General features: G+C 32.7%; 1 protein-coding gene across 1 annotated transcript in view; it reads left to right on the plus strand.

Annotated features, from left to right (window-relative positions):
• CDH9 (cadherin 9, type 2 (T1-cadherin)) overlaps positions 1-11,909 on the plus strand; it is a 168,179-nt gene extending 156,270 nt beyond the window's left edge. Inside the window, exons 8-12 of the mRNA XM_011933444.1 lie at positions 1,602-1,738; positions 2,213-2,334; positions 6,065-6,182; positions 6,284-6,535; positions 10,564-11,909. Of these exons, the coding sequence (XP_011788834.1) occupies positions 1,602-1,738; positions 2,213-2,334; positions 6,065-6,182; positions 6,284-6,535; positions 10,564-11,051 (1,117 nt within the window). The 3' untranslated portion in view covers positions 11,052-11,909. The remainder of the gene's footprint in view (positions 1-1,601; positions 1,739-2,212; positions 2,335-6,064; positions 6,183-6,283; positions 6,536-10,563) is intronic.
• Positions 11,910-13,267: the final 1,358 nt, after the last annotated feature.

Genomic DNA, 13,267 nt, shown 5'->3' on the forward strand with positions numbered 1-13,267 from the left:
ACTTTCATATAAATTAATTTTTTCAAAAATTTATCTTTTAAGGATATATTAGATTTCTATTGCTGCCACAAAAAAATACTACAAATGTATTATTATCTTACAGATAGGTCTGAATTTCTGTACATCACAAGTTCAGTATGTGTCTCACTGGGCTAAAGTCAAGGTGGCAGTGTGAACGGGGCCATATTTCTTTCTGTATATTCTAGGCAGAGAATTGCTTTCTGGATCATTTAGGTTGTGAGCAGATTTCAAGTCCTTGCAGTTGTGTGGGTGAGACCCCTGTTTCCTTGCTGGATGTCAGCTTAAGGACTACTAACTGTTTATAGAGGCTGTCTATGTTCATTGTTTATTGGTTTGTGGCTCCATTCCTTCAGCTTTAAAGCCAGCAACAATGGGTTGAGTATTTCTCATTCTTCAAATCTGTTCTCTTTTTTTCTTCGGTTTCATCTCTCTAAACCATTTTTCTGCCTTCCCATGTCACTTTGTTTGTTTGTTTGTTTTTGAGAGGGAGTCTCACTGTGTCACCCAGGCTGAAGTGCAGTGGTGCCATCTCGGCTCACTGCAACCTCTGCCTCTGGGGTTCAAGAGATTCTCTTGCCTCAGCCCCCCGAGTAGCTGGGACTACAGGCGCCTGCCACCATGCCGGGGTAATTTTTGTATTTTTAGTAGAGATGGGGTTTCACCATGTTGGTCAGACTGGTCTCGAACTCCTGACTTCAGATGATCCACTCACCTCTACCTCCCAGAGTTTTGGGATTACAAGCTTGAGCCACCACACCTGGTCTTCCGATTCCACTTTCAAGGGCTCATAGGATTAAACTAGGCACGCCTTGATATTCAGGGTAATTCTCTGTTTTAGTAATTTGAACCTTAATGACATCTGCAAAATTACTTTTGCTGTGTAAAACAACATCTTCACAGGTTCTGGGGATTAAGGTATAGACATCTTAGGGAGAGGAGATATTATTTTACCAACTGCAGAGTGATACAAAGCTTACAATGACGTCTTCCACATACAGCCCTGATGAGAAAGTCACAGAACTCTGTGGTGATATAACATTTCATTTTGATTTGAAATAAGTTGGAGGGATAGATTAGAGGAAGACCTTGATTCAGCTGGATGTTCCTTGAATAAAAAGCCATTCAAGAGCAATGTATTTTATAATAGCCTTCTCGATATTTGCTTATAGAAGACTCTGGACACAGTTATGTATTTTTTTAACATACTTTCGATTTATTCATTACTATTGGCTCAGTCAAGTTTAACATTACTGTTTAATGTGTCTCAAACACAGCAGTAGGCCTATGATAGGATAAGTGAACCAAATGATACTTAAGAACTCATTTTAACAGCTGCCACTGGGATACATGTGTATAAATAACAGTTCTAAAGTACACATAACGGTGGAATAGTAAGTGGAAAGAGTCAAATATATGAAATTGCTCAAATAACAATTCCATAAAATAAAAATTCCAGAAAGTTGTTAGCATTTTACATTTCATGTATTTGTCAGATCATTGTGGAAATTACCTATAACTTTAAGAAAGAGTAGAACTAGTAACCTCAGAAGAATGCTGGATTTATGAGTCTCTTCTGCCAGGTACTCTGTGGATCGGCATACTGATATGGACCGTATTTTCGGCATCCACTCAGAAAATGGCTCTATTTTCACTTTGAAAGCCCTTGACCGAGAATCATCTCCTTGGCATAACATCACTGTTACAGCCACAGAAATAAGTAAGTTGGAGCTACATCTACCTGAATACACTGTCTTTCATCAAAGTGGTAAAATAATAGCACTAGCTAGACTCATTTTCTTGAGTGGTATGATTGTATCCTTAGCAAGATCTTAGAGAAATGGCTTAGAATGTCAACACATTTTTAAATTATTTCTAAGGATTATCAAATAATTCATTCATTTCAAATTTGCTTTTCTTTTACACCTTAAATAGGAGAGAAATATAATTTAACCTCATAAAAATAATCTAAGAAAATTATCTATTACAAATAATACCTCATTCTCAACTATGTTTTCCTCAATTTTATTGTGCTTTTCATTTGGACCATGTAAGAGAGCTGAGATATTCATCAGCAGCCCAATTGAGAAAGTGAGCACCACAAAAAGGATCTGTTGCTAAGCTACAAATGGGTGAGTGGTTTCACTGCTTCTGTGTAAATGAGACTGAAATGTTACACATGTTCTCGTTGCAGATAACCCAAAACAAAGTAGCCACATCCCTGTCTTCATCAGAATTCTAGATATAAATGACCATGCTCCGGAATTTGCCATGTATTATGAAACATTTGTTTGTGAAAATGCAAAACCTGGGCAGGTAAATAAAATCATTAAAAATTTAAAAGAATATATTTTCTCTTTACAAAGTCAAATGACATTACATCACTTTATTTGCAGGATTTCTTTTGTGCAAACTATTGTCAATACTTCATGTCCACCATTTATTTATCCTTAACAAAGAACTCACAGTGATTTTTAAAAAGGTGATTTAAAAATGTTTTTATAATGGAATCAATAATATAGTGGGGAATATTATAACATGCTTTAATTTACATACTAGGTTTATAGTGAATATCACATATGTAGAAGCTGTTACGTGCATTCATAATTATGCTTATGCTGAGTTATCTTCACTAATAGAATGAAAATATATCATTAAATAAAACGAAGTATGAAAATGAAATTGTTTCATGTTACTATAAAGGTAATCATAATCATTGTTTTCTTGATTACATTTTGCCACTTTTAATAGTTTTAGGAGATTTTGATATGAGTGATATTTTGTAAGTTTTAAAGTTTCATATCATTGACATGAAGTAGATTTGTTTGTAAAAGAATTATGAAGTCTTCTTACAAAGTAATTCTTTCAAACATATATAAAGTAATTCTAAGTAAATGAAGAATATACTCATTTTTGACAAAAATATAGTATTTTTCTATAACAGTAATTGCATAAATTTTACCAAAAGTAACTTAACCATTTAGTTAACTACTTTAAAGATAAAATAGGTAGATTTTAAGAATCATCTATAATTCCATCATGTCTCTTTAAGGTAGAAAATAATCTAAAATACAGTTTTTCTTCTATTCTAATAGAGAATATTATGAACTGAATGTGTGTGGCCCTCCTCCAAATTCAAATCTTGAAAATGCAACCCTAGTGTCATTGTATTTAGAGAGAGTGTTTTAAAGAAGTAATTAAGATGAAGTGAGGTTATAAGGGGATAGATCCTGATCTGATGGGATTAGCATACAAAGAAGAGTTAACAGAGAGCTCACGCTCTCCCTTTCTCCCTGTTCCTGAATTCATGGACCAAGGAAAAACCACATGAGAGCACTCAGGGAGAAGGTAGCTATTAATATTAGCAAGCCCTCACCAGAAGTCAACCACACTAGCCTCTAGATCTCAACCTCACAATCTCCAGAACTGTGAGAAAATGCATTTCTGTTGTTTAAGCCATTAAGTGTGTGGGATTGTTATGGCATCCCAGCTGACTAAGACAGAGATACAGAACACATTCCACCTACATATACAAAAATACAAACGAGATTTTTATTTGTAATAACATGAAATTGTTACAGAGCTGTTTGGATAAAAATTTGCTTTTCCTCTTTATTTTGCAACATACAATGGGCATCTCAGTTTAGTAAATGATTTTTTGAATTTGATGCTTAATTTTCATAGCATAGTTATATATTACTTATTCAATTACTTCCTTCTTAATGGAAATTTGGTTTCACAAAATGTTACCCTAGCAGTACCCCAGTCATACTATAATGAGCAGAGCATTGTAGTACATTTTGCTTGTTTACCACCTGGTACTACTTTCCTTTGATGTAATTCTCAAAGTGGGAATAATTAAATTATATCTATAAATATTAATAAATGTTCCCGAATACTTCTCCAAATCTGTCATAAATTAGGTGATATTCCCACCAAATACCTATGATTGCCTATGTATTTGTCAACCCTAGATTTTAAATATCTGCCAATATATAAATTTCTCATAACACTTTTAGTGTGGAATCTTGTAAACTCATTAAGGCCATTTTTTTTTTTCATAACTTAAAAATAATTTACAGCTGTATTAGTTCCAAGGGTTGCCATGACAAATTACCACAAACAGAATGATTTAAAACACAGAATTTTATTTCTCATAGTTTTGGAGGCTGGAAGTATAAAATCAACATGCAACAGGGCTGTGCTCTCTCTAAAGGCTCTAGGAGACTATCCACCCTTGGCACTTTCTAGCTTCATGAGCTTGCCAACCATCCTTGACATCTTTTGGCTTGTGGACGCCAACTACTCCAATATCTCTCTCCATCATTTCATGACATTCTTCCTGTATCTGTTTCTGTGTCCAAATTTGCTTCTTCTTATGAAGACTCCAGTCATTGAATTAGAATCCTCCCTAATTTAGAATGATCTTATTTTAACTTGATTTTATCTGCAAAGAGCCTATTTCCAAATAAATCACATTCACAGGTACTGGGATTTAGGATTTGAACAGATATTTTGGGGGAGCACAAGTCAAACTACAATCACCTATAAATATTATTTACTCACATATCTATTAGTATGCTTATCTTTTACTGATTCATGTGTGTTATTGATATATTATATGCTAATATTTTATAAAAATTAAGTATAATTCATATTAACTAATTTATTTAATACATATTACTCATTGAATTTAATCAAGTTAAAAATAAAATGGATATTAAGTATATATATATCTTCATAAAATATACAGAGCCCATCCAATAATTTCAATACCTCAAATGTCATATAATTAAAAGACCAACTTTTTATGATATAAATTATTACTAAAAGTCAGATTTGTTATTGCTATTTAGGAACAGAAGGTTGAGCAAAATATTACATCTTATATAATTATTTTCTTATGTTCCAATTTTCTAAGCAGGAAAGTTTATTAATTTTTTGTTAATAATTGTACACTTTCAAAAGCACTGTATTAAAAATACAGTTACATATCACCCTGTCAAAATGATATAATTATCATTAATATAAAATTAAAGTGAAAGTAGCACTGACTAGTGAGTATGTAGGTTAGTATGGTTATAAAAGGTATACAGTGAAATAATGGAAAGCTTAAACTATTGTGAATTTCAGTAACTGTTCACCACATAATGTTAGACTATGAGACCTGTTTGTTTTTGTAGAACAGAACGTTAAAAGTCGGAGTAATTAAATGACTGTGATTTCAAATCACACAGATGGGAGGCACCCAAATGTGTAGCTCAGTGCTTTTTCCACTATAAAATGCTCAGTGAAATTTTTTTGCCTAACCCATAGTTGGCTGTTCCATATTCCATTAGGGCACACTTCTTATTTACTTACACTAGGTCAGCCAAGAGGTGTTCTAATTTTGAAATTTCAACACTGATTGTACAAAATCTTAAGAGCATTTCTTTGGGTATCTATCTTTGCAAATACTATTAAGGGAAAAGCAAGCAATTTAAATAAAATAGTTTAATTGTAGTAATGGTGTCCATAGCTTCAAAATCATTTTCTTTCTGATAGTACATGACAAATTGATTTATTATTTTAAAAATATAATTAATAATGTTAATATATAGGAGTGATTGTGCTAAGCATTGTTGTTTTTAAAAATGCATCTTCTATGTACTCATCCTTTGAAGAATTATTTTCTAGTGGATGTAATGGATTGCTCATCAATTAATAATAAAATGGGCTGTGCCTTTCAACAATATCAAAAGAGGATAGGTATTGGAGGGATTGAATTTTTCTTTAAGTTGGCCAGGTATAAGACAATAATGCATTAAGATGTCTTGCAAACCATTGGGCTTAATGGATGTCTTTCACTCTTAACTAAATAAGTTACCTAAGACAAAACCATAAAAATTAAGGCATTGGCATAATTTTCTTTAAATGACATTTATTTTGTTTTGTTGCTTTGTTTTTGTGATGTATTTAAAGCACAAATACATGGATTTAAGATATCGTCTAATAACAAGAAAATTGCCTTAGGCTTAATTAATTAATTTATTTATATTGCTTTCAGTTGATTCAGACTGTCAGTGTCATGGATAAGGATGACCCTCCCCGAGGTCACAAATTCTATTTTGAACCAGTGCCAGAATTTACTCTCAATCCGAATTTCACCATTGTAGATAATAAAGGTATAAGAAAATTTCTAAAACTAAAAATCATGAAACTTTAAGATACATAATTAAAAACACATATGAAAGTTTTTGGTTTTTTACATGTTTTTCTCCACCAGATAACACAGCAGGAATCATGACTCGAAAAGATGGCTACAGTCGCAACAAAATGAGCACCTACTTATTGCCAATTTTAATCTTTGACAACGATTATCCGATTCAAAGCAGCACTGGCACACTCACTATTCGGGTGTGTGCCTGCGATAATCAAGGAAACATGCAATCCTGCACGGCAGAAGCCTTGGTCCTTTCAGCCGGCCTAAGCACGGGAGCTCTCGTTGCGATTCTCCTCTGTGTCCTCATACTGCTTAGTAAGCTCTGTCCCTCTTAATGACCCCTTAACTCACAAAAATCTCTCCCTCACGGGCCGAGGATGGTGTACTGAGTAACGCTTTTCTCCACAGATAAAGATAGAACATTTTCACTGTTCATTACAATGGTTCTTTCGATTAGGAAAAAGTAAGAGTTTTTGTGTGTGGGGATAGGCCCAGCTTTCCAGAGACCAAAAACAAAGATCTAACAAATGCTATACACATGTGTATTTAAAAAATACATTTTATATCATTTGGTATTATATCTTTGACTATGTTCACTGTTCTAAGGGTATTTGATTTCATTGATTTCATCTTTGCATCAACTGTATAAGGTAAATACTTTTCTTCTAGAGAAAGGCTACATAATTTACTCAGTCACTCATTTAGAAAAGGCGTTAGCTAGCATTCAAACACAGATTACTATAGACTTCTCCTTTCTATTAGTCCCAAATCAAAGACTACGTTGCCCTTACAAACAACAGTTACTAACATATTCTGAGCTGTCTATATCAGATGTCTGACATGCAAATGCATTAAAGTAGCAACAGTAAGTTAGACATTTTCCGCTATATAGCTTGTTATATATTGGTGTGACATACCAAATTAAGAAGTTAAAGTTCTGTTTTTAAAAATATCACTATGTCGCTGTGGTCATACCTAACCCTGCAATATTTTCTAAATAAAGTCATGTTCCAACAGCGAATGTTTTATTTGAACATGCACTAACAGGACAACGATTTAATTCAATTAAACAGTTGTTCCACTGGAAAACATTCCAAAAAAAAATTGTTTCTATCAAATATTCAGCCCAAATACTTATGCTTAGGGCAGGGGAGCTAGCCAAATTTATGTTCTAATGCTCATATGTGCTGGCTCCTTTTCTCTGCAAATCCTTTCAAGCTATCTGGATGAAATCCCTTTGGCCAGATATCCTTGCAGGACTTCAGTAGGGGATTGATGAAAGTGGGGAAAAAACATTTGTCTCAGTTAAGATGATCCAACTATTTAGAAAAACATTTTCTCAGTGTGGTTTAGAACAAATACACTGCTACCACCGCCATCAGCAGTTTCAATCCCCACCTACTGCTAGAGAGTTCAACTCCTCTGTAAAATATTTTTGTATCCCTATGGAGATAAAAATTTGGCTTAGCCTTTTAGCTAAGTGCTACTGATTTCACGTGGTTTTATTCACTCAGGAAGTTCCACTTTCCTAATTTAGAACCACATGAAAATATGTTATTGTTAGATCATTTGAAAAATTTCTGTATTAATGTAATGTACATACACACACAAAGATAGTCATGCACACATAGGGAACCGAAAGCATCCCCCTAAGTAAGTTTAGATATTTTAACATTCTCAAACTAAATTTGATACTATTTTTTTCTATGCAGAAATCCTAGAAGGTTTCTTCTTATATTCTGCAAAGTCAGCCACCTTTGTTCCTTGAGCAATATGGAAAGCACTAATTTCTTATTTTTCACTTTTCCAGTTCATTGCCTAAATGGGGAGTAATTTTCTATTATTGTAGTTAAAATTGCTTCTAATTCAGAAATTTATGTTTTCAAAGTTACTAAAGCACTTTATTGTTATTGTGAGTCTTTATGGTAATGGCTGGACATAGTTACTGCATTTCTATAGTTAAGAGAGTTTGCTTTTTATAAGATAGTGACATAGCACTGGCAATAATATTTTAAATGTACTTTCATACATTTTGAATAAATCTAACTCTTAGTTTATATCTATTTTATAAGGCAAGATGGAAAATTAAAATCTAGGGCAGGGATTTTAAGCTTTTTGGTTGTACGGACACTTTTGGCAGCCTGATAAAGCGCATGGACCTAGCCAGAATGACGATTTAAATTTATTAGAGTAAAACATGTAAGACAAAAAGGAAATGCACTTACACAAATGAAATAAAAAACACAAAGAAAACTGTGCTTGCTTATCAAATCATGCATGCCATGTTCTGGAGCATGTCTCACTATGGTTTGATTTATCTGTCAAACTGTGATGCAATACAAAATATCTGTCACACACACTGCCACTATCACCATAGTTTATGCCAATAATCCTATTGAAAAGAAATGCTAAATTTGAGTTACAGATGAATGGAAATAATGAGGCACTTTTTTTTTCATTTCTTATCCTATTCTTTCTGAATTCTGTTCACATGTTCCAGGTTAATAACCTCAATCTAAGAAATGATCTGATAATATTAATATGGTAGAAAAGGAAAGCTCAGAACAGATTCTATGGACCATTTGTGGGAATTAGTAAGTTTTTATTAGCTAAGAAACCCTTAATACTTAATAATTGATGACACAATTGTTATTTTATTGATTAAAAAGTAGATAACTTATAAATTTATTTAACCTTAAATTTAGAAAGAAATCTCTTTTTCTAGTGTGTGGCTGAAATTTGATAGATGTCAGATCCATGTTGGACTTAATTAATCGTATGTCCATCTTTTAAAAGGAGAGGACAGAGGTCTCATTTTTACTGCAGTTTTTTTTTTTAAATATCTCTCAGATGATCCTGAATATAGCTCAGCTCCCAAAGCCCATTCTCTGAAGTCTAACTACAGATACTTCGTTATCTTTCGTAATTATATTTAATTATCTTTATCTTTCGTAAAATCTTACTTTTACTTTTACGAAATTAAAGATAACCTTTAATTATCTTTTGTAAAATCTTACTTTCAGTTAGGAAGAGCTGAGAAAAGTTTGCTGGTCAATATGAAAATAACATTGAACAGGGCTTTAGTATAGTTATAGGGGCCTCACGGGCCGTGTTGAAGTGTAGTCTCAATGACAGTGAGTATGCTTTGTTTAATCTCGATGTAAAAATTGAGAAAAGGAATAATACCCAACATTTTCTTATTTTCTGTGAAGCATAAATAATACTGACAAACAGTTAAGTACCCTAAAGTAAAGGAAACCTAGTTTGTATTTTTCCCTAGTAATGCTGAAGTGTGTTTTGACGATATTTTCTTGATTTTATTCTCACATTTCTTACATGTAACGTTATGGGCTTGTCCAATTTTTAATGGAAAATTTGTATTTTGAAAATCGTGTTTGCTTCTTTTTAAATGAATGTTATTAATTGCAACATGCATTTGTTAGAAAAAGGTTCATCTTCCAGTACACATAATTTGAATTGCAGTATTATAATGAGAAATAAGAAAATATATTATATGAGGAGAAGTTCACAGTTAACTTTGTAACATAGGCATGTAAACAATAAAAATAATACAGCAAGTAGAGGGAATACAATTAACATTTCATTCCAAAAGTTTAAATCAGATCCTATATGTCAAGGAAGTCCTCATTAACAAGATACAGTCTGAGGTGTTTTGTAAGATAAGTTAAAGATGAGTTTGAGTTTGAGTTTTATATTGTAACTTTTAGAGTTATAGTTCAGCTTTCTAAGCCCCCTACAAAATTAGACCAGTAAAGGAATTTAGTTAAACCTATGAGATACGGGAAGTGATAAAATCGGTGACACATACATATTCATGACATATTCATGTGCACACGCATAATATAGGAATATAATGCATATACAAATAGAGATATATATATGAGTAATGTTTTGCATATATTCCCTTGAATCATTAAGAAATGATACTTATGCCAAAGTGAAAGGAATGATCAATATCATGAGTCGAGTTGTAGCGTTTTTGTATTTGAAACAAGTGCACATTTGGAAAGACTGCTGATGTGTCAGGCAATTGCAGTTGGATAAATATAATAATTGTACTTGAATAAAGCTTTTTCAATGCCAGAAGTTCATAGGAGAATATGTCTTGACAGTAAATTAATGCCATGGTAATATCTGCTCCTTTGTCAATACAATGCATCCAGGCATCGCCTTGAGAAACTCTGTATTTCTACAGGGTAGTTAATTATTTTTATTCGATTAATCTTAATATCTCCTGTACCAAACAAATTTCACACTCAGAAGTGTACTCTATTTTATCCTGACTCATGAAATCTCACTATTTTCCCATTTCTTATTAATAGTTTTAGTCGTGCTGTTTGCTGCGTTGAAGAGGCAAAGGAAAAAGGAACCTCTGATAATTTCAAAAGACGATGTCCGGGACAACATTGTCACCTATAACGATGAAGGCGGTGGGGAAGAAGATACCCAAGCTTTTGACATTGGCACATTAAGGAATCCAGAGGCAAGAGAAGACAGTAAACTTAGACGGGATGTAATGCCCGAAACTATTTTTCAGATAAGGAGGACTGTGCCTCTGTGGGAAAATATCGATGTACAGGATTTCATCCATCGAAGATTAAAAGAAAACGACGCAGACCCAAGTGCACCTCCATATGATTCACTGGCAACGTATGCCTATGAAGGGAATGATTCCATAGCAGATTCGCTCAGCTCTTTAGAATCCCTCACAGCTGATTGTAACCAAGATTATGATTACCTCAGTGACTGGGGGCCTCGTTTTAAAAAACTTGCCGATATGTACGGGGGTGATGATAGTGACCGAGACTAAGAGGATTGTTTGACTTGATCAATATTAGTGGAAGTACTGTCTATGTTATTAGATTGAGTGGCCCGCATTCTCTTCCTGGGAGGAAATTTTTCAAAAATTGAAATTACAAACAATACGTAGGTGTTGTCCTAGTAGGGATTTGCTTAATCAGTAAGTTTTCGTGAATGAATACGAACGATATAGATTTTTTAAAAAGTAATAACCAGTTCACCCTCTTTGCCTAACAATCTCGGAAGGAAAATATATCACATCAATAATCAATAAAAATACTTAAAAGGCTTTTTGTGCCTTTTCTTAGGTATAATAATTTATAAATGTTTTCTTAACTGACTTTCAGTCACCTTTACTATTAAACTAAACATTGTGCAACCGCTTTGTAAATTAAGATGGAAAAGATATATCCCTAATGACATAGGAATGACTATTACTGCCATATTTATTTAGTTGAAGAATGTCTTTGTGTTAATTCATTCATATTTTTATAAATGTATATTTATATTTTTGTATTTTTATGAAATAAACTAGTATTTATAAAATACATTTCATTTTATTTAATTCCTAGAGGCAGATCTGATCTCATTTATAACAAAAATGTTTTACACCTTTAAATGTAAAACATGGTTCACTCAGGGAATAAGCAGTTCAGAAACTACTGCATGGATTGGGACCTACAAAGTAGTGAAACTATAAAATAACTTTGGTACCAATTGTTATTTTTCCGTTTCATCACTTAAATATTGACTAATGTTTATAGAACCACTGATGTCTAACCAACAATACAGTATGAGACACATTTGGAATATAAAATATTATATATATATATAGTTGTGGATAATAAACTTTAAGTTTTTTTTTGCAAGTCTTTACTTTACTATGGGATCAACCAGTGGATTATATTTGAGAGTAAATGAAGTATGTGTCAGTAATGTTATGTAGACATAGAAAAAAATCTAAATTAATCTTCTCTCAGTAGTATAGTTTTCAAAATGAGAAATCATAGTTCTGATTTTTTTTTTCTTCATGATGAAGCAATTCATGGGATATGTGCTCAGGTGTGTGTAACATGTTTAAAATGTGTATTGAAGAGAATTTGTTTTTAAATTTATTATTTTATTGAGGAAAATCAAAGTCATTGTAACTGAGAAAGTTTTGAAAAAGCTAGGGAAAAGTAGAGAAAAGAGACTTAAAAGAATGTGATGGTTTACTAATTATTGTGATTGTCCGGAAAATAGAATATAGGCACCTCAAAGCATGGGAAAGAAGAAGAGATGGGAATCATAAGCAATCATCATCTGCAAATATTTGAAAGACTGCCGTGTATAATCTGGCCCTGACATGGCCTACAGCATAAAATTTCAACCAAGATATGGGAACTTCACAGAGAGATTGCATGTTATCTATTTTCTGTGCCAAGAATTAACCTTTTATTCCTCTTCAATTATTCATAGTTTAGGCAGCAAATGCCATGCTTATGGTGATTCCTAGGTGGAATTCATATAGGAGAAATTTAACTTTGTCTCGTCTGTTACCAAGAAGTTTTAAGGAGTAAATACCAAATTATAAACATGTACTTATTTGTTGCTATATCACTATGTTGTAAAGTTTTTGTAGACCAAGACTAACTCATCTTCGATATGTAACACACATTAAATATTTATTAAGATTTAATTTAACGCTAAGAAAAAGACATACTAGACTATTGAGAATTACTTGATACGTTTCTCAGGACACAATCACCCAGAAAACAGAAAGAATTTTAGTTTTGGTTTTGATTTAGATAATTTTAATTTTAACTTAGAAAGGAATTAGTTTCCTCATTGCCAAAGCTCATCCATCATAGATAGACAAATACCTAATAGGATATATAAAGTGACTTGAGGTAATTAAAAAATAAGTTAGACATTGAGCAAGGCGTCTTATAATCACTTTATTCTATAATCACTACAAGGTTAAATAACAATAAGTAAATCAATTCTAAGAAGACCTATACTGACTGTACATGTAGTGGTTGTTTAAAAAACGAAGACATTATGTGGCAGGAGAGTTGAATAAATTGGTAGTTACATAGCTTGCCTGGGCTTACCATGCTTGAAATACTAAGAGCACTGCAACAAACGAACTTACCTACAAGGTGTAGATCTATGACTGATATGAGAGAGTAATATTGTCATTAGATAGAATAAAACATTAAATATTTTAACTTGCAAAATATTATT

Source organism: Colobus angolensis, unplaced genomic scaffold (assembly GCF_000951035.1).
Source record: "Colobus angolensis palliatus isolate OR3802 unplaced genomic scaffold, Cang.pa_1.0 Scaffold127, whole genome shotgun sequence".
Taxonomy (NCBI): Eukaryota; Metazoa; Chordata; class Mammalia; order Primates; family Cercopithecidae; genus Colobus; species Colobus angolensis.